The sequence below is a fragment of the Phalacrocorax carbo genome, chromosome 2 (assembly GCF_963921805.1).
Source record: "Phalacrocorax carbo chromosome 2, bPhaCar2.1, whole genome shotgun sequence".
NCBI lineage: Eukaryota > Metazoa > Chordata > Aves > Suliformes > Phalacrocoracidae > Phalacrocorax > Phalacrocorax carbo.
The window spans coordinates 26,910,207-26,931,305 of NC_087514.1; the positions used below are offsets into that span (position 1 = coordinate 26,910,207).

General features: G+C 38.8%; 1 protein-coding gene across 4 annotated transcripts in view; it reads right to left on the bottom strand.

The window, feature by feature from the left end:
* The window catches only part of TMEM67 (transmembrane protein 67), a 36,051-nt gene extending 15,773 nt beyond the window's left edge, over positions 1–20,278 (bottom strand). For 2 of the 4 annotated variants that reach the window (XM_064442413.1, XM_064442415.1), the window contains exons 1-13: positions 20,073–20,278; positions 15,794–15,882; positions 13,832–13,925; positions 12,272–12,371; positions 11,757–11,826; positions 11,575–11,649; positions 10,265–10,327; positions 7,749–7,903; positions 7,521–7,629; positions 5,826–5,912; positions 3,711–3,776; positions 1,358–1,514; positions 857–980 (exon numbers count right to left, since the gene is read on the bottom strand). In XM_064442413.1, coding sequence (XP_064298483.1) covers positions 857–980; positions 1,358–1,514; positions 3,711–3,776; positions 5,826–5,912; positions 7,521–7,629; positions 7,749–7,903; positions 10,265–10,327; positions 11,575–11,649; positions 11,757–11,826; positions 12,272–12,371; positions 13,832–13,925; positions 15,794–15,882; positions 20,073–20,271 — 1,388 coding nt within the window. In that variant the 5' untranslated portion in view covers positions 20,272–20,278. Of the gene's footprint in view, positions 1–856; positions 981–1,357; positions 1,515–3,710; positions 3,777–5,825; positions 5,913–7,520; positions 7,630–7,748; positions 7,904–10,264; positions 10,328–11,574; positions 11,650–11,756; positions 11,827–12,271; positions 12,372–12,733; positions 12,789–13,831; positions 13,926–15,793; positions 15,883–20,072 lie in introns of those variants that run through there. The other 2 variants (XM_064442411.1, XM_064442414.1) reach the window with 2 other exon arrangements.
* Between the last annotated feature and the right edge of the window lie 821 nt (positions 20,279–21,099).

Sequence of the window (21,099 nt, forward strand, 5' to 3'; positions counted from 1 at the left end):
ACAGCTGCAACTGAAGTAAATTCCAAGAGGTAACTTTTCTCAAAACATTACAGAATGACCTTTTCTATATTTATTTTGAATTCCTGGCATTATCCTTTTTCCAAGGAGGAGTGGGAAGGGGTTCTCCTAACACACGTAAGCTAATCCTTATTTTTTGTAACATAATATGTAATTCTCAGCAAATGGAGTTATTACATGAAAATAATCTTCAAGATAATCACTCGTATGGATCAGTACTCAGTGCTACTCAGCAATCTTTTTAGCTAGTAAGTTGTGAAGAAGAGCCGAAGGAAAACGAAGATCTCAAATTTTAGACAGTCATCTCAGAGGAAGACATTACATGAAGAAGGAGAAAAAAAGGTTCTTCCAATATGTATTCCAGTTGAGATAAGCTATCAGTAATGATGCTAACAGGTAGTCTCACAGTTTCAGTTAAATGACTGCAAGCCTATTCTGGATTATACAAGAGAACAGGCAACAGTTTGTAAAAATATTGCAAAAAAGAATATGCAGTATGGAATACCAGAATTAACACAGGAGTTCTTAGGTCTTTCTGGATGACACCTGCTTCTAAGAGGTGACTGAATGCCTGCTAACTTGCTTTATGCATACATAGTCTGATCTATTTTACCTGGAAAGTAATTTTAACCTCCACAAGTCAGTGTTATGTTTTCTCACTTGCTCGTCAGAACAACCTACGGAAACTCTTGCTATTTCCAAGTATGCAATGGAAAAAGCAGCACAGGACATATTAGAAACAACATAATAAAACAACTTTCTTATAAGATGATAAAATGCAGACTGCACAAAATTGCCTTTATTTTCTATGGACTATATATCACATGCAATTAATCACCTTATTGTTATTTTGCTAGCAATTCGAATTACTCTTGGTAGTCTTCCCAAGTCATTCTCTTTTCCACTTAGTGTATCCACCAAAAAAAATCGACGAGTCAAAAGCCAGTTGTTCATATTACTGCCTTTGAATAAACAAGAGTCACATAATATTAAAAAAAAACCACACAAAAAGAATGAAATCTACTAGAAATTATAACTGTATCATACATATAACTGCATTCAGGATGCAAAATTATTTATCTTTAACTTAAACGAACACATAATGAAATTAGATTACTTCATTTGTGCCTCTTATTGATTGGGCTATTGTATGCAACCAAAGTTTGCATTTAACACTGTCTTGCCCACAAAATATTAAATTCTTAGAACAGAAACAAGTTAGGGTGGGTTGTTGTATCTTTAAAACGAACTCAGTAACAGTAATTAATACATTTTTTTTTCTATTTGAAGTTATTCAGATTATTTAAATTCACATAAATGTTACTATGGCAGTTCTTACCTTGATTAACAAACATTTCACTGTATTGAAGATTCAAGTTTAAAACTGGCACGGCCCAAAGATATTGTTGTCCATTGTCACCGTTATATTCAAGGAATAGGTCATAAAAGATTGGATTAGCAAAATCCAACAAGATCTTGGAAACTGAAATTTTGCACTGCAAGAAAAAATTGTTAAAAAAATCACTTTAGCCATTTAATGATTTTATCAAGTTGTGGATTCTCCCCCTACAAAATGATTATGGAACATGTCCCATTTCTTTGCAAAAGACAAGGCATACCAGCTATTTGCAAGCAATTACAAAGTACAAATGATTTTATACAAACCTCTTGGAAATGACTGCAATTGACTAGAATGACTAACGTGGAGAATGAAGCTCTGCTAACATTTTTTCAACAGATTAGGAAAAAATATCCTAGCAAATTTCACAGACATAAAATTTAGAACAGCATAAACACTAAAGTCAAGAAACATAAATGCTGAAGTTGTAGAGTACTGTGCCTGTGCCTAGTTCTGGGCTCACCAGTACAGGAGAGAAATGGAGGCACTTGATATAGTCCAGCACAGGCCACTAAGATGACAGACTAGAGCATCTCTCCTATGAGGAAAGGCTGAGAGAGCTAGGACTGTTTTGCCTGGAGAAGAGAAGGCCCAGTGGGGATCTTATCAATGTATACAAATATCTGAAAGGAGGGTGTACAAGACAGAGCCAGGCTCTTTTCAGTGGTGCCCAGTGACAGGACCAGAGGCAATGGGCACAAACTGAAATAGGAGGTTCCCTCTGAGAATCAGGAAACACTTTTTCCGCTGTGAGGGTGACCAAGAACTGGCACAGATTGCCCAGAGAGGTTGTGGAGTCTTGCTCCTTGGAGATATTGAAAAGCTGTCTGGACAAGGTTCTGGGCAGCCTGCTCTAGGTGGCCCTGCTTGAGTAGGGGATTGCACGAGATGACCTCTGGAAGACCCTGCCTAGCTCAACCATTCTGTGATTGCGTCAAGAAATTAAATGTGAAAGTAGGTAGGTTTTTTGCATATGTGAACAACCATGCAATCTTTAAATGCTCATATAACATGTCCACCAAGTTTTCTCCAAAGCTGTAGGAAAAAAAAAGTGATGCATACAATCCATGAAAATAATTACATTTAAAAAAAACTCAGTAAGTTAATATTTATTGGTATTTGTATTTAAACCTAGTGTTAATACTTAACAACAGGTTCTACAGACCCAATATATCAAATATGTAAGATTTTAAAAAGTACAAAAAACAGAATAATCATACTTGACCAGTGCAATTATCCTAAATAGGAAATATGTGTCCGTTCTTCTGAAATATGGATTAAACAACATTAAACAATATGGAAGAGTAAAAATATATAACAAGGCTTTGTCAAAATTATTTGGTAAACACTTCAGTTTTGAAGGACTGAAGTTTTGACAGCTATTAACCTACAAGACTTTCACACCACCCAAATAGCAGCCAGAGTTTATATATGTTTATGCTGCAACATATAATGTGGGGAATGGTTTTGAATGTCCGCGAGTTAATAAATAATATTAATGGATATATAGGTGTTAGATGCTGCACACACACATGGAGTTTTATAAAAATAAAGATGTTATTTCTCCACCCCCATGCCAAAGAGACTACCACCTCCCCATTTAACATGTAAGTGACAAAAATTAATGAAGCTTTATTGCTGGCAGAACTGTGTCTGTGGCTGACAGAATATAGCATCTAAACATATGCAAACTCAAGTGCTCTATCCCCTCTCCCTTTCCTGGTGTTTAGTAAGGTGTGAGTACCCCAATAGTTTTTCCGATAGCTAAGACAGCTAAAGAATCTCTTTCCTGTGTTGAGTCATCCATTTGATTAAAACTTGCCTTCAGTCTCTTTATTGAATTCACTGAAATCAGGGAATACATTAAAGAGTTAATGGGGACAGCATACAAGCAGGGCATGATTGCCTATGCCTTCTTTCCATATGAAACCTGGCCAAAGATGGAGGCAGGAAAATGATAAGTTACAACGCAAAGTATATGACTGCCAGAATTCAGGCATTGTGTTCTTCCACTGATAAAGTCAGCAGTCATTAACACAAATGCCAGTTAAATTTACTTTGATTATCCTACATAGTAAACAAGTTTTGTGATGTACAGTTAAATAATTAAAAAAGTATATATTTATTTCACTCAATAATAAAGAAAGGAAAACAAGCAACAGTTTCACAGGAAAGAAGTCCATGTTGCAGCTTAGGGCTAAACTCCAGAGGTCCTTCAATATGCATGGAATTACTGATGTTGTACAAAGCAACTTAATTCAAAATTCAGAATAGTATTTTATCTCTTACTTACACTTTGTTGGTAAGTTGTTCCAAATGTATAAGCTGCATTCAATTTAATTTGGGTATCAGGACAAAGCTGAACAAAACATAATTAGGTTAATTCAAAGGTATAATTTTCTCACATGAAATATTCACAGGTACCCGAGGCAGTTTAGGTATTCACAGTTCTCACAGAAGATATTTTGTCCTGTTTTCTAAGAGAGGGATCGATTTTGAAGAGTAAACATGATTATTCATTGTACTAATATTGGTGTCCTTAAAATGCTTATTCACACTTGTATAGTATTTTTCAGTTCCATCACTGAAGTTGATATCTGTGGACAGCAGCATCCAACCAGGCAAGACTAATCTTTCTGGGGACTGAGTGTTCAACACATTGTGCTGCCTGCAAGCTTTATTAGTGGCTTCTGCTAAATCCAAGAATCCCATGAGAACAGAACTCCACATTCATATTGCTCCCTTTCTCTTAAGCTAGCATTCTTAGAGGATCAAAGTTATCCTGGCAAGTAACAGATTTTTTTTTTCCTTTTTCAATATAACTTTTATATTTTCTGCAAAGAACCAGTCATTCTAAGCAGAACCCAGAAAAATAAGCCAAATTCTAACTAAATGAGCATGGCACGTAGTGGAAGGCATAGCCATTTTCCCAAAATTAAAATCAAGCCTAAATTTACACAAAACACAGTTCTATTAGTCTGCAGCTGAAATTCTGGGAATTGCTAAAGTTATGCATTGAGGTTGCTTTAGCACTGTGATATCTTATCATTGCACAATCTATTATATTAAAAGAGGCTTTGAATGAAAAGCTATTCCTTTCCCATTGATTTTTGATAACTACTAAAAGCTATCAAAATGCTATTTCTGCATTTAGGAAATTAATGTGTCTCAATAAATCTTAAAATTTGTCAGAATATCTCATTTTCTATGCACAGTAATTGGCTTAGTAACCTGTTTTCTCAGGCACTAGTTTTCCTTAAAATTTGAGAGGCAGATGGAAGACAATTCATCCTGAGACAATACCAAAAGAAACAGAGTCACTATCTAAGTCCTGAATGTCAGCTTCTCTTCTGTAGATATTACAGCATTTGAAGTGATGTGCTCCAAGAGTGACGTGAAGAGCCTAGAAAAGGGGACAGACAATTCCCAATTGTTTTTGCTATTGTTGCCAGTCTAAGGAATTGCTGAGGGTGCCTAGGTCACCACTGGACTCCGAAACAAATTCTACTCTGTAATACGTTTCACAGCTGCCAATTTCTGCTGTTCTGCTAATTCCTCTTGCATTTTCCACTTGCTTCTTCCTTGTGTTTTTCACACCCTATAGAACAGGGCACTGCTGAAGAAGAATGTGCATGTGCCACTGAAATCTGACAGTAGAATGTCCAAGGGTTCTGTGAATCCTCTAGTCAGTGTTCTCCAATTTTATGTAAAGTGTCCCAGCAAGTGTTTATAGCTTTCTGTTATGAAAAAGCCAAGCAGATGCTCGCCAAAGTGTATACTTTATATTAAAACCAAAAGAAAAAAAAAAATAAAAAAACCAAACAACAAAAAAACCACACACACACAAAAAAAAATCACCCAAAAAACCCCCCAAAAAACCCCAAGAGAACTGAAAGAAAATTGGGTGGTAGATCAGTTTTCTTACCGCTCTTGATAGTGACACAATCACTGATTTGCTTGGCATCCCCATTATGTGTGAAAACAGGTGACAACACCCAATAGGGACATACTCCCAGAATTTTCTATAAGTGTACGTGGACTGAGAGCTAAAGAATATGCTTTTGTCACCAAGAAAAAGAGGGCTAATAATTACGGATGTGGGTAACTGTATGCTGAATGGAAGAAAGAGATAGCTGGTTCTAAATGACTAGTGCTGTTTTTCAGAGGTTTCCAATATTCCAAGTTTACATTGGTCCAGTGGATGAGGGAAATGTAGCTGAATTTATACTTCTGATTTTGTAGAGATCATCGTGGGCAAGAATTTTGGGCTATTTTCCCTAATCTAGCTCTATGGTTACTTTATGAACTGTCACTACTGTAGTAACCACCCTCTTAGTTTCTATCTTAATTTGGTTAAAGGTAATCAGAACTTTATGGTATCAACAAAGATAATTAAAATCAAACATACCTGTAAGATGCCTCCTTCCAAATTTTGCCACTGAAGAAAGTTTCCTGCTGCATCAAATGAGGCTGCAATAAATTGAAGCTTTACATCCTGATGATGAAAAAAGATAAATAATAAAACTGCCATAAAGTGGACATATACTTTTTAGGGATTGCTGTCTCATTCATTGATGCTTCCCTAAAACTTCTAGCATAATGCTTCATTTTTTCCCTCTGATTTTATGTTTTTAATCTAGGTTTTGGTAGCTTATTTTAAAAAAAAAACAACTTTAAAATTCTACAGCTCCACTGGTGGTGTGGAAAAAGTTCCAAAGCAACTTCTGTACAGGTAGGCATGTCCTAAATTAATCAGAAATCTACGCAGATTTCTACTGGGAGATCCCAAGGCTGGGATCTTGAGGCCTTCTAGGACTTTCAGTGTTAGGAAGAAGAACGAGTATTTTAGTTGTTAAAACAGAAGCTGCACTGCAACCTGGTTTAATTTAAAACACACGTTTTAGAATATGGCTGAAAAAAACCTTATTATTTTATTTCTGAGTCAATAAGAAAACTTAAGATAAATTTGGCAGTATAACCAACAAACAGGCTATCACTAGCACTACTTACTTTCTGTGATTAGCTTAACCTGCATGAACTATTCCAGTTATTCTAATTTCACAATGAACCTGTAAAATAAAATGCTTTACTGTTTGATTCCTTCTTAGAACTGTGGCAGTTACCAAGCTACTTAAGGAGTCCGTCCCTCCCAGTGATGGATATCTGACTTTGTTAACATTGAAATGGCTGTTTCTCCTCACCTCTTTTTTTTTTTTTTTTTCCTAATTCACTGTAGGAACAGGAAGAGGCTGGAGTAATAGACTGAATACATTGCTGAAACAACTCACTTTGTAGAGGTTTTTAACAGAGATATTAAGGTTGGTATAAATGAAATATGGATAGAAATACGTGTGTAAGCACCAGAAGGAACATAAGGAAAGGGTTAAACACTACATAGCAATAATGAAGAACACTGTTCCCAGCAATAAAGCTGAGAAATGGGTTCTGATAAAACCATGGCTCAGAAAACTTATCAGCAAAAGATCATGTACCTTGGCACCAGAATAGCAGCAAAGTTACAGTACATCACATCCCCTCATTTTCCAATTAGCTCACCAGGAAAACTGACAAAAGATGTATATATTTCAAACAAGGGAAAAAGACAAAGACCAACTTTGCTCCAGATTTATGGAAACTGAAAGAAACAAGACTCTGAAGAAAGGACAATGCCAAAATAACTATTAACTCCTAAGGGGTATAAAAGATTTGTCCAATTACTAGTTCATCACTGCAAATTCAGAAGAACCTTGGGGACGTAAGGAAAACTTTAGAGCTGGCATCCCTCCTTTCTTGTGTCACACACAGTTGATCCTGGTCAGACCACTCCGGCAAGCACATCTTGGCCTTATGAGCATGTAGGTATGAGAGCATGAGCAAAATAAACGTGTGAGCAAGTGAGTGTAAGTCAGTAAAGTCAACTTCCCCAGAGGTTTTCTACATAAATATCACCTTTCTCTTCCGTTAGATCTCACACTGAGTTTCGTTACACCAACTGCCTAAAAATTATCTTTAGTGGAGCCACGTCTGCAATGAATCTAAACCTCTTTGTGATTATGTCCTCTACCAAATGTCTGTTCTCCCATGTCTACTACCCAACACCTACCTTATCCGTTCCTTTAAAACTGAAGATTGTAGGGAAATGATTTGCCTCAAGCACTTGGGATGCTAATCCTGGTTGATCACCATAATATAGCCATGGAAGATTATGCCTCCTGAAAACAATTACAGTGTTTTCTCTAAAGAAACATAATGTTTTGCATCAAAAAACATTCAGAATAATAATTTCTATAAAACACTATTAACGACCAAAGTTATGGAAAAGGCAACTTACCAGAAGGCTATTGAATGAACAATGCCTAGCCTTGCTGTATTGACATAAATATAGTGAAATAAACCACAGGCATCAGTACTTGAAGAACTCAGTGAGTTCATATTCATTACACACATATTTCCAAGAGCTTGACATGCTGTTAGATTGGAGTACAACTGCAGTGGTGAAACACAAGAACACAGAAAAGTATTTATTTAGCCTTCGTTTTGGTGAGGCAGTCATAAAATTAATGTCATATTTAATAAGCCACTCCTAACACCTCATTTTTTACTTGAAAGTGATTTTGTTTTGTCAACACCTAATAATTCCTTCCAGCTTTTCAGGTTCCATATTTTTATAGGTCTGCAGATGGCAGCATGAAATCAATGCTCTCACTTTTTCAGTTTATTTTAGTTGCATCAGCTAGATGGTATGATGTGACAGAAATGTCAAAATCTGTATTTAGAAAAATGAAGTAAGAATCAAAATGTTTAACATCACTTAGGCTGTATGACAAAGATGACTCCATCAAAGACTAAGACTGACAACTACACTTGCATGTATCGTAAATATCTTCTTTTCAGTTTTAGCACTTCTTCTATTCTGCTGTTTATAAACTATGTTGTATTTATACTATTGTTCAATTTTGGTAAACAAACCACTGCCATGTGATAGGCAGAAGTGATGCCTGGCCTCCGTTTGCAGTGATCACTGCACTAGTCTTAACTTGCCAACATCTATTGCTTTTGTGTGGGCCAGACCAGCAGTTGCATGTTTTGCTCAGGCAGCACCTCTGATGAGGTGAGCAGGCTGAGGTAGACAAACAGGATAAACGTATGTAAGTGATGAGGATAGTCTCAGTTTGTAAAAAAGAATGGGATAAGTAGGAATTATCCTACCCCTCAGACCTGTGTGTATGAGATGGTGATGGGAGGAGCCACAAAGGTGATCTGGGAAAATACTGAACAGAGGTCTGCTGAAATACTGACAGAGAGAATGCCTGCCAGACTGGAAGCTAGGCCTGGAAACCAGAAACATCCTTGAGAAGTGCAGCTGGGTACCTAAACCTGAAGACATCCTGAGGTACCATCAATAAGCACAAAACCAAGCAGCAGTAACAGCAACTTATTGTCTGGAAGGATAAAAAATAGTCCAGAAGAGAGGGAAAACATTATAAGAAAGTAGAATCAGCAGCTGCTATTGGCTATTCTAGCTGAAAGTGCATTAGATCAGCCTAGAAAAACAAAAACTGGTCTGAGAGAATATAAAACATTATCACCTATTTTCTTCTCCAGGTGCTGTCCTCTGCCCCCTTAAGTCTCTGTGATATAAAAATGACTTATTTTTCACCCAAAATGGAGAGAGAATCTGTCCCTGTCTGTCTGTCTCTCTCCCACACATACACGGAGACCTCCCCCTGCACAAACTTTCCCACGAGCTCTCCTAGGCAAGTTATCGAACCATCACTGGGGACACCTGGCTGCCTCCAGACTCTGTGACACAGAGCATCTTTGAAGTGAGACTTTGTCTGTTGTCGATTTTGAGGTTCCACTTGTGGGAGCGTTTTGGTAAGCACGGTACTGGTACTATTTTGAATAATATATATACATAGGCACAGTACAGGTGATCCTAAGTGTATTTGCTGCTTTACTAGTGATAACTTTGTAGTAACTTGCAATATTGAAATATATGCTTGCTGCTACCATTGTAATATATATATACTTCCTTTATTAATCATAAGTATACTCACTTTACTACCACTAATTTGTAGTAATCTGTAATAAAGGAATGTAGGAAATAAAGACTCTGTGTGCTTCTGTATTATGGAATTCTGCAAATCCACTGTTGTGATCTTTTTACACCCGCAGGTCAGGTCGTGACAGATTGGGAGAAAAGGTAAGGCCTGAGAAGTTGAAATCTGATTTTGAGGAGAGGAATACGGAAGGGAAATGAGGATGTGTAATAACAGAGTTGGTAAAAAGGAAGCAGAGGCACATCCTCTTCACAAGTGTGCATGATTCTGTTGCTGCAGCCACTCTTCCACCCATGGTTACTGCCACTCAGACCAATATAATGGCAAATAATGTCTGCATACATAAATCAAAGCAAAGCTAAAAAGGATGGTTCTGTGGTTATCCTACTCCATCACAAAACAAAATGATTAACTGAAAGCCAAATAAGAGGTAAAGACCAGCTGCCAATCAATACTAAATATGTAAGAAGTTAATTTTCTGAGTGATCCTTTACTGGGTATACTCAGTAACAGTTCACATACCCACTGAGTAGTGCAGGATTTTTTGTTTACCACCATTCCACTTGTGAAGATTCCAACCCTGGACACTTGCACTGACATTGACTAGCGCTCAGTATCCTTTCTAAATATTCTCTATACATGTTTCTTTCTTATCTACTGTCATCTCAAAATAAGATTCTTTAAAAATAAGCAAGCTAACTTCCAAAAACTGAAGTGCCATGCTTTTATACAGAGTATCGCTTCTGTATTAAAAAAGCAAACTGCAAACATTAATGAAACTCACCCAACAGGCAGAGGCTGACGATTGCAGGTTTTTCTGAAACCATGCTGATGTCAGTGTTATACCCTGTAAATAAGGAATTGCGTCACTGTCTGTTCAGAACAATTTATCCATAACATAACAAATCTGGAAAACTATGTCAGCTGAAAGATGCTACTTATTTTTTTCTAAGAACTTTATGTCTTTGTAAATGTCTAAATCAAACCAGCTCAGTTAAAAACACAACCATAATGCAATAATTTGTTTTGCTTCACTAAATTAGACAAAATATACAGAACAAGAGCAGGAATATTTAACTTTTGAGTATAGAGTCTGTGACAAATGAGTTTTCTTTACTGCACAAGAGAAGTAATAATGATTTCAAGGGTAAAGTGTCGATCAGGTGTTAAATTTAGCTAAGGACCAAATCTGCCAAATTAATTATTTCACAACCTGCTTTTTGTAACTACTCATATTTGACCTAAATACAGCTTTCATACATACTGTAAGCATCTGAAAAGACATGTTTTTGATAAAATATTATCTAGAAGACTTCAGAAAGCAAGACCAATATTTGCCGTCAGGAAAACTGAAGCCTGCTTTTTGATTTCTTTCAAGCAGTGGCTTTTAACTTTAATTCATTTGAGAACAAACCACATTTATTGACCACGTAGCATTTCCTGAATTTAGAACTACATGGAAAATGGTCCTAGCTTCAAGCAGATTTCACAATATTTCAATACAAGTTCATTAGCTAAAAGAATGAAAACACTTTAATTCTTCTCAATAGAACATATTTTCAATCATTAACTAATTCAAGGAATTCAACATTTTCATACACAATCTCGGATTGTATAGGTGTCCATTTTCTTCTATCAGCTCTAACCATCTGACAACTAAAAATGTCACTTCAATCTTTATATCTTCTTTCAAATATTTTACATGAACACCAATTTTGCATAGTTAAAAAAAATAAATTTAAAAAGCCCAGAGGCTCTCATGGACTCTTCAGCATGTTTTTGTTATGTATGTGTGGGTTTTAAATGCATACAATTAATACAATAGACCACATACTACTTGTTTTGACACTAAATTCATGTAAATTACTTCCCTTTTTCAGTTTCCAAGATCGGATGAATTTTCTTAAACCTATTACTCTAGAACAATGCTTGCCTGGTCTACATGTCTATACTCTATTTTGATGCAAACTGTCTTGCAATCACTGTGATCAGACAACAAACCACCACCTTTGTTTTTCAGGACTGGAATTTAAAAGACTTACTGAAAGTAAATAATGAGATAGCTTGAAAATGTTTTAGAATAAATACACTTACCAGCTGTGCAAAACGAACAGTTGCAACTCCCTTTGGGGGTAAGCTGTCACTAGCACTGAAACACAATCCCCCAGTCTGAAAGAAAACCAACAACCCAGAAATAAAAAACTGGAAATTTAGACATTTGTCAACATAACTTTTCTTCTTCTGACCTTCAATACAATAAGCATTCTTCTACTTACTAAAACGTTTGGGCTGCTGCAGTCACAAGACTTGCTTACATTGATGAATGTTTGTTCACATCTTCCACACCTATGGGTCACAAACATGAAGAATACACTTAAAATGTAGTTACGTATGAGATTTAGTACTTAGTGAAAGCTGATTACACAGTCACTGTCAGCATCTTCACTAGTTCGAACTGAAATCCGAAAGATATTACGTAATTGTTTCTACTGTCAGAGAAGTAGAAAAGAACTGAAACAGTTAACTACCAAAATAAGAATTGTTTCTGCTTCCAATCCAAAGCCTGCTTGTAGTCACACTAAAGCAAAACAAGCGATCAAACCAAGCCACTGGTCACGTAAGGACTTCAGTGAACACAAAACATACGCAGTATGATATGGGTTTGAGGGTTTCCAATTCACTGCTTTTAAAACTGTCATCCCAAAGATACAGACTGTTCCCCCAGAATATTCAATTTAAACAGAACATGACACATTCAAATTTATCATCACAAAAGGAGAAGAATACTCACCTATTTCCTGATGCATCTGAAGCAGAGAAAGATGGCTCACTTCCATTACAATGCATGCACAGTGCTTCATTAAGCAAAATACCATCAATACTTCTTTCCACTAAGTGGAAAAGAAAAACAACTGTGATAAAATTGTATGATGCACAGTATGCCACGCAGGTTAATAAAAGTGTGAAAAAATAAAGTGTCTATGCAGATCTAAAATAAACACAAAGATTTTATTTAAACAAAAAATTAAGAGCATAACTTGCAAATAACATCCACTATAAATGCATGTTCATATATGTATATATGCATTGCTTATAGCTATGCACATGCAGTCTAGTTTTAATGAGAAATGCAATATTTCATATCCACTTTTGCTGTTCCCCTTTTATTTATTCAGAATAAAATTTAAAACCGAGACTTCACTGGAAAGTGAAAACTCAAAATATCAAGCTTATAAATTACTGGAAAAAATACCTTTCATTTTCATCTCACATGATTCATGCAATTGTCACAAATTCAAAGTTTCAAAACCACATCTTCCAGGAATGAAATCATTTGGCAAGATATTTCAAGTCTAATTATATAAAAAAAAGAAGAGCTACAAAGAGAATCAAAAGAATTATAATACTAGTGTTCTTTCTGCATGTTAAATTACAGAATCAGCTTTGCCCTCAATATTTTACCATAAAGGCTCGGAATGTATTTTATTACTCTCATAAAGTTTAAGGGAAATGATTTGGTATTCACTCTTTAACAGATTCCTTTCAAATTAATGACCTGGAAAACAATGATTCTCCAGTATACTCTGTTAGAAACGTAACCAAAGTGGACATTAGTAATACTTATTAAAAGAATTATAGGCACACAGAAAGTCTTTTACATCCTGTGTCTTTGAAAATAAGGAAAACTAGAGCTCCCAAGAGCTTTTTTGGTTTACAGCCTTGATGAAATTTATGCCTTGCTCTTAGTTTTTTGCTATGCAAGATAAGCAAAAATATAGTTAACACACACTAAAGTTAAAATCAATTTACTGTGTCTACTGAAATTAATCTGCAACTATTAGAGAGCATCAAGAGGCAGAGATATAGGGAAGCACCTCGCAGGAAATCACAGATATAGGCATGTGTCTCAGGGAGGCATGAAATACACTGATACCGATGCACAGTAGTTTGCTTGGCTTGCTCAGGCTATTCTGCTCCACCTACTCATATACGTATAATTCTTGTACTGAGAAGTACCTACACATGATATCCTTCAAAACATTTAAATGTTTTTTCTTAGCTTATATTGACATTGTTTTTATCCAAATTGTAATGCCTCCACCCAGTGCTAATCACCAGTATTCATTTTTTGAATGTTTGCATAACAGTATTTATTGCAATGAACAATGGTACAGATTTATCTGCTGTCTTTCAGGAGTGAGGTTTAAGATCAAGAGGAATGTTCAATTTTTACAATAGATATGTAAACATATGTTAAATCTCCTTTCTTATGTAACAGAAAAGCATACCTTAATAAACTCAAACGTCCAAGATAAGCACTAATCTCTCATAACTTGCATATATTTCTCACCTAATATTTCATTATTGAGGCATTTACATTTTCCTTCTGAAGTTAGGCCTTTAGGGCAAGTAATACAATTCCACCCATCTTGAGTAACTCCACTCTAAAATAAAATACAAAACTATTATAATTTTCAAAAATATAGACATCATCAAATATCTGTAAAGAATGGCTGATCCAGATGTTATTTACCAGAAAATGTGTTCAGATACAACATAATCGATAACATTCATGAAGCTTTTAAAGAGAAAAAAGGCTAAACATTCTGGCAAAAGTAATTCACAGAATCACAGAATGGCAGGGGTTGAAAGGGACCTCTGGAGATCATCTCGTCCAACCCCCCTGCTTGAGCAGGGACACCCAGAGCAGGGGGCACAGGAATGTGTCCAGACGGGTTTGGATGTCTCCAGGGAAGGAGACTCCACAGCCTCCCTGGGCAGCCTGTGCCGCTGCTCTGGCACCCGCACAGCAAAGAAGATTTTCCTCATATTAAGGTGGAACTTCCTGTGTTCCAGCTTGTGCCCGTTGCCCCTTGTCCTGTCATTGGGCACCACTGAAAAGAGCCCAGTCCCACCGTCCTGACACCCACCCTTTAGATATTTATAAGTATTGATGAAATCCCCGCTCGGTCTTCTCTTCTCCAGGCTGAACAAACCCAGGTCTCTCAGCTTTTCCTCACAAGAGAGATGCTCCAGCCCCCTGATCATCTTCGTAGCTCACTATTTGTATTCCTATGCAGACATAGACTAAAAAAAGCGTTCTTAACTTTTTCTGAACCCATTAGCTAGCACCCTTTAGTGAAGATAAGGGTTGATTAAAAGTGGAGGGTTTAAAAAAAGATACAGAGGTTCTACAATGAAAAAAAATCAATTAACATAACTGTATAAATAGACATATGTGCATATAAATACAGAGAAGTAATGGAAATGGAGAAGTCTTAAGTCAAGCAGCTTATATAACTGCATGGGATTTTACACTTACCCGAACAGTTCACACCCACACTTATGTTATACCATGAAGTAGCTACACCACTAATCAAAACCAATGAGGAAAAAGAAGATAACTGCTCATCCTCAGGTGATACAGATGCTATTCCCTTCTCTACTATCATCATTTTATCTTTGCAGAAACCTTGCTATAGGATCAAAGACGAGTACCACCGTTACAGGAAAGAGGAAGAAACAGCAGAATGGTCAAAACACCAATGGATATTTGTCAGTGTCTCTGTCTAACACAGCAAGAAAATGGAAAGAATATGGAAATTACTCACATTACCTATTAGCCATTAAGCACCTTATTTATGCAACTAAGCTGGTCTCTTGAGAGTTCTGCTACAGTTATGGGAGAGAAAGGAGCATTCAGGAAGGCTCTCTCCTGGAAAAGCTGTTTTTGCTGTGGAGAAATTATTTCTCTATCTACTATAGTAGGAAAAAGCTGGTTAAACCTGGTGCCTCTGGCTCAGTTCTGTGAATATGACCCCAAATTATACCTTAATTTGTCAAGAAAGGTAGAAAGAACTGACCAAACTACAAAGATATATATAATTAACATAATAGCAGCAGCTCATTTTGAAGTAAAAAGACAAAATATCAGGGACTATGAAGATACAGCCTAAATATTACAATAATAGGATTTATATCAATAATCAAATAAGATACCTCTGAGCTGAAAAACATCTTTGGTATTCTACAAAACGGTGGTCTCTGGCCAAGGATAACATAACACGAAGCAGAAAAGAAAAGCAGTGGAAGGAACGTAAACATTTAAAATACTCTTACTTTGTCTGTTGGGTCAAATTTATAATGAAAAAAATGCCTGCAAAATACCAGTAATAAACACTTCTAAGGAGAAAGAAATTACTGCCTGTAAGCATGGTCTTAAAAATTCCCAAGCAAAGACTAATAACTTGCAGTCAGGAGGAAATTGAAAATTTACAAAAGCGCTATTATTATGGCAAAGTTCAATACTTACCATATTCTCTGGGCATTTTTCACAAATAACAGAGGACCCACCATTACTGGAAACCATCCTGTATCCGGGCTGACATTCACATGAGCTACCTGAAAAAACCAACCAAACAAATGTGCTTTTAGTCTACATAAAACTGATTTTTTTTTTCCACAGAATACTAAGAACAACTACTATTGTACTCAAGAGATCAATATACCATCATTTATCGGCAGTCCTGGTCAACCGGGGAGGTCCCAGACGACTGGAAACTAGCGAATGTGATGCCCCTCTACAAGAAGGGTCAGAAGGAGGATCCAGGGAACTACAGGCCTGTCAGCCTGACCTCAGTGCTGGGAAGGTCATGGAGCAGATCATCTTGAATGCCATTACACAGCACGTGCGGGACACCCAGGGGATTGGGCTCAGCCAGCATGGGTTTATGAAAGGGAGGTCCTGCCTCACTAACCTCGTCTCCTTCTACGATAAGGTGACCCGCTGAGTGGATGAGGGGAAGGATGTGGACATTGTCTACTTGGACTTTAGTAAGGCCTTTGACACTGTCTCCCACAGCATTCTCCTGGAGAAGCTGGCTGCTCGTGGCTTGGACAAGTGCACCATGCGCTGCGTTAAAAACTGGCTGGATGGCCGAGCCCAGAGAGCGCTGGTGAATGGAATCAAACCTGTTTGGCAGCAAGTCACGAGTGGTGTTCCCCAGGGCTCAGTTTTGGGGCCAGTCCTGTTCAATATCTTCATTGATGATCTGGATGAAGGGATTGAGTGCACCCTCAGTAAGTTTGCAGATGACACCAAGCTGGGTGGAAGTGTCAATCTGCTGGAGGGCAGGAAGGCCTTACAGGGGGACCTGGTCAGGCTGGATTGTTGGGCCAGAGCCAACGGTATGAGATTCAACAAGGCCAAGTGCTGGGTCCTACACTTTGGTCAAAACAACCCCATGCAACGCTACAGGCTTGGGGAGGAGTGGCTGGAGAACTGCCTGGAAGAAAAGGACCTGGGGGTGTTGGCTGACAGCCGGCTGAACATGAGCCAGCAGTGTGCCCAGGTGGCCAAGAAGGCCAACAGCATCCTGGCTTGTATCAGGAATAGTGTGGCCAGCAGGAGCAGGGAGGTGATCGTGCCCCTGTACTTGGCACTGGTGAGGCCCCACCTCGACTACTGTGTTCAGTTTTGGGCCCCTCACTACAAGAAGGACATCGAGGTGCTGGAGTGTGTCCAAAGAAGGGCAACGAAGTTGGTGAAGGGCCTAGAGAACAAGTCTTATGAGGAGCGGCTGGGGGAGCTGGGGCTGTTTAGCCTGGAGAAGAGGAGGCTGAGGGGAGACCTTATCGCTCTCTACAACTACCTGAAAGGAGGTTGTAGCGAGGCGGGGCTTGGTCTCTTCTCCCAAGTAACAAGCAACAGGATGAGAGGAAGTGGCTTCAAGCTGTGCCAGGGGAAGTTAAGTTGGATATTAGGAAAAACTTCTTCACTGAAAGGGTTGTCAGGCATTGGAACAGGCTGCCCAGGGAGGTGGTTGAGTCTCCATCCCTGGAGGTATTCAAAAGAAGGGTACACATGGTGCTTGAGGATATGGTTTAGTGGTGGACTTGGCAGTGACAGGTTAGCGGTTGGACTCGATGATTTTAAGGGTCTTTTCCAACCTTAACGATTCTATGATTCTATGATTCTATGAATATAGATTACTACACAGACGAATAAAACATCTGAGTGAGATGTGCATGAAGATCACCTTGCTTTTTAAACATGTTCATGTTACAGTTTGTACAAAGATGTTTTAGGAACGTGTTACTAGGCTGACTGATATACCCGGAGGGAACAGTAACCCAGAGCTTCTGTTTTGGTGGGTTTTTTTAGACTATATCAGTTGGTCTACGAACAGAGATAATCTCTCCCTCTAAATCTTGCCACACTGCCATTCTTATCCCATCCTCTCTACAACACCAGTGTTGTATGTTTGTATACAGTTTTCATCCTTTGAATAGGAAGCCAGTCCTAGAAACAAAACTTGTTTATATGCAAAGGTTTTTCAAAATGTAACTGCAGTTTGTAAAGCTACTTTAAACTCAAAGCTTTTAAAATTGTGCATGGGGATCAAGCTTTATATTGAATTGTTTTCAGTGAATAACAGAACATACTTAGTGTTTTCTGTGAATAACAGAACATATTCAGTATGTTTAGTATAAAATTAAAGTAAACACTACTTTCATGGCACATCATAGTGCACATCTGCTAGTGCTCAACAACGTGTTTTTCAGAAACATTTTCAGTCTCACTACCATAGACCTCTCTCTGTATTTTTAAACACATATGACAAACAAAAATTGATCCTATGTACTAATAAACTGCATTTATTATTTAAGCTTATTGAACTGTGCATGTAAAAATCATGTAAACTTCTGTAAAAACTTTTATAACCTTAAAGTAAATCCTCATGAGGCCAGATTTACAGAAACAACATTAGTTGAAACAATCAACCATTCATACTTAACTGTAAAGAAGAAAAAGCCCCATAGGATTAAACCAATGAAGAGGCTTGAGTTGTTACATTCCCTGTGAAGATACCTAAATTTTTACATGTGTTGCTTGAGAGCAGAATCCACAGTGATGAACTAGCCATGGAGTGCATGGGCAGACCTGTGCAATCCCAAGCGGAATTCAGACAAGATGCAAACAGCAGACTTGAGTGGCAGATACCTACACTGCCCCAGTCAGATGCTGTGGAAAAAATTAAGTCCTCGACCTCTCCCTGGAATTTATCTCTCCCTGAAGCCCTTGATTTAGAGGAAGATTCAAGCCTAAAACAGAGTTACAGATCTGGATGCCCACATTATCAGGTGGTCTGAAAACTATTACAGTGCATTTTTCTGCAAATAAACTATGGGGTTACTCTTTTAAGATACTGTGATGGTGGAGGAGGAGGAGGTGACCAGCTTTTATGCAGCAGTTATGAACAGAGCCATCCATATCACTGCATCTGACTGAGGCACCAGTTCTGAAGAGATGCTGTTGCGTTCTAGTCTCACATTTGTTTCTGTACACACAACACTGAACTCCCTCTTCTCTTGGGCTGTGTTTTTATAAAGGATGGACACTATCATACAATCTTATCTCATACAGAAAGTGAATTACCATCTGTATTTTTGATTTAGTACTGTCAAGGCACGTTGTGTATGCTCCAGGTTCCCATGTGAGACTTAGATTAGTATGTGCACAGCTTGATGATCTCAGATACTTAACATCTCAGACATTCAAGTTCTGACCAGGAGTTTCAGCAAGTTATGGAAGTGTTCGAGAAATTCAGGGCCCTACAGAATTTACTGATGAAAATGTGAATACCTGTAACCATACAAATACCTGAGAGAAGAACGATTATAAAAAAAAAGATGTACAGGCATTTCTCTGGGATCTCTCTCTGAACACAAGTATCGAAGTTATGCTGTGGCCACTTATGTCCTTGAAAGATCCTGGCACCTTTTGCAGCTGTTTCAGACGTGCCCATTATCCCAAAAAGTGCATTTGTTCACCCAGTGTGCAAAACGACAAACGACACACAGAGTGAAGGTATTTCATTAAATTCATTTTTGTGCAAAGATGGGTGCTAGGTGGTATCTCCACAAAGCTAGAACCCCTCACCAAGAAACTACAAGGTATTTATATAGTTACATGTGTCAGTCACAGCTGATATCCACACACCCCAGCTAATAATTGGTTAATTTCTTTCTCATTTCAACTTAAAGGTACAGCTCCCTTTAAATTTACCACATATACTCAGAGAGTAAGGGGCTTATTTGAGTAGGGGGTTTTCTGGCCTGTGGGCACGATTTTTAGTATTATGAGATTAATATAATAGCTCATAATGAACTATTATAATAGTTCACCTAAAAGAGACTTATTTTTAGTTCTTATCAACATCTAATTATAGTTCTCTTTGACTATACACTTTATCACCCAGTTCTGAGCGTCTTGTGAGGCGGGATGTTTGCTTTGATCAGTCTCTCAGCTCTCCTCCAGGAGACCTGCTTTACAGTTGTAAAAAAAACGCTTCCCTATTTCTCGGCTCCCTTCTCTGGCCGCCAAATCCTGTTTTGCCAGGCTTATTATTATCGCTTAGTGGAAAACTCCATTTTCTCCGGGATATCACCCCTGAGGACAGTTCTTTTACCGCCAAAACCTGAGCCCGGATTTTTTTGCACCCCCAATGGCGGGGGGCGGATTTCGGCGAGGCGGGGGTGCCGCCTCAGCCCCGCCAGCCCCAGGCCGCCCTGCCTCACCCCGCGCTCACCGCCGGCGCTCTGTCGCTGGTGGGCGCCGCAGGGCCCGCAGGCCAGGCGGGAGATGTCGAAGTACCGGGCGCCGCCACAGCCGTCGGGTCGCTGCAGCGGGAGTGAGAAGCCGCGGGCGGACGGCATCGCCGCCGCCATGGCCAGCAGCGGCAGCAGCGTCGCCATGGCTACCCGCGGCCTCCCGCGGCCCGCCCCCATTGGCCAATCGGCCCTGGTACGGCGAGCGAGAAGGGCCCGCCCCAGGAGGCGAAGCGTTCGTGGTGTGGGGTGGCGGGGAAAATCCGCCGAATTGGTGTTCATATGAAACATTTGAAAGATATAAAGATTGAAAGGACATTTTTAGTGTGTTATTGCACCTGGAGAGGAAACCGGTAACAGGGCAAATACAAAAAACACCTAGAGGAACAGATAGATGCGTAGCCAGTTACCCTGTTCTGCTTTTTCACCTGCCAGGGCGCTCTTGTTCACGTTCCCTCAAACGTTACCAAAAACTTTGCAGGGCGCTTCACGTCCTGAGTTTTAATTGTTCTTCATGGCCCCTTTCCGGTGTGCTAATTAACTACTATGGTTCTCTTTACTAACATTGCTTGGAAGCCTAGATGCTTATTGCACCAAAAGCTTTATTCCTCATTGGAATTCTTCTAGTGGGTTCAACAAGTTTTTAAAGGCTGAGTTACTAAGTGAATCTACCCTAAATGATACAGACTTTTGTCCAGCAAAAATGGAGCAGATAAGTACAGAATAAGCTTAGAAATACAGGGGAATATATATAAAAACCAGGGAAGGGCAGGTGGGGTACATGCTTGGATAAAGTAACTGCCTCCCCCTTCCCCACGCACGGCATTACACCTTTCCTCCTCCACCCCACCCTGCTCTTCCTCCCAAAACCCAGGCTTGAGCCAGCTCTGAGTCAAGTTAGAAACTGTCTCTGCAGCCGCCAGAAGAGAGACAGGGGTTACAACTCCCTGCCCCAGCGCTTGAGGGACACACAGGCTCAGGCCAGCACCGGGCCCTACCAACTCGCTT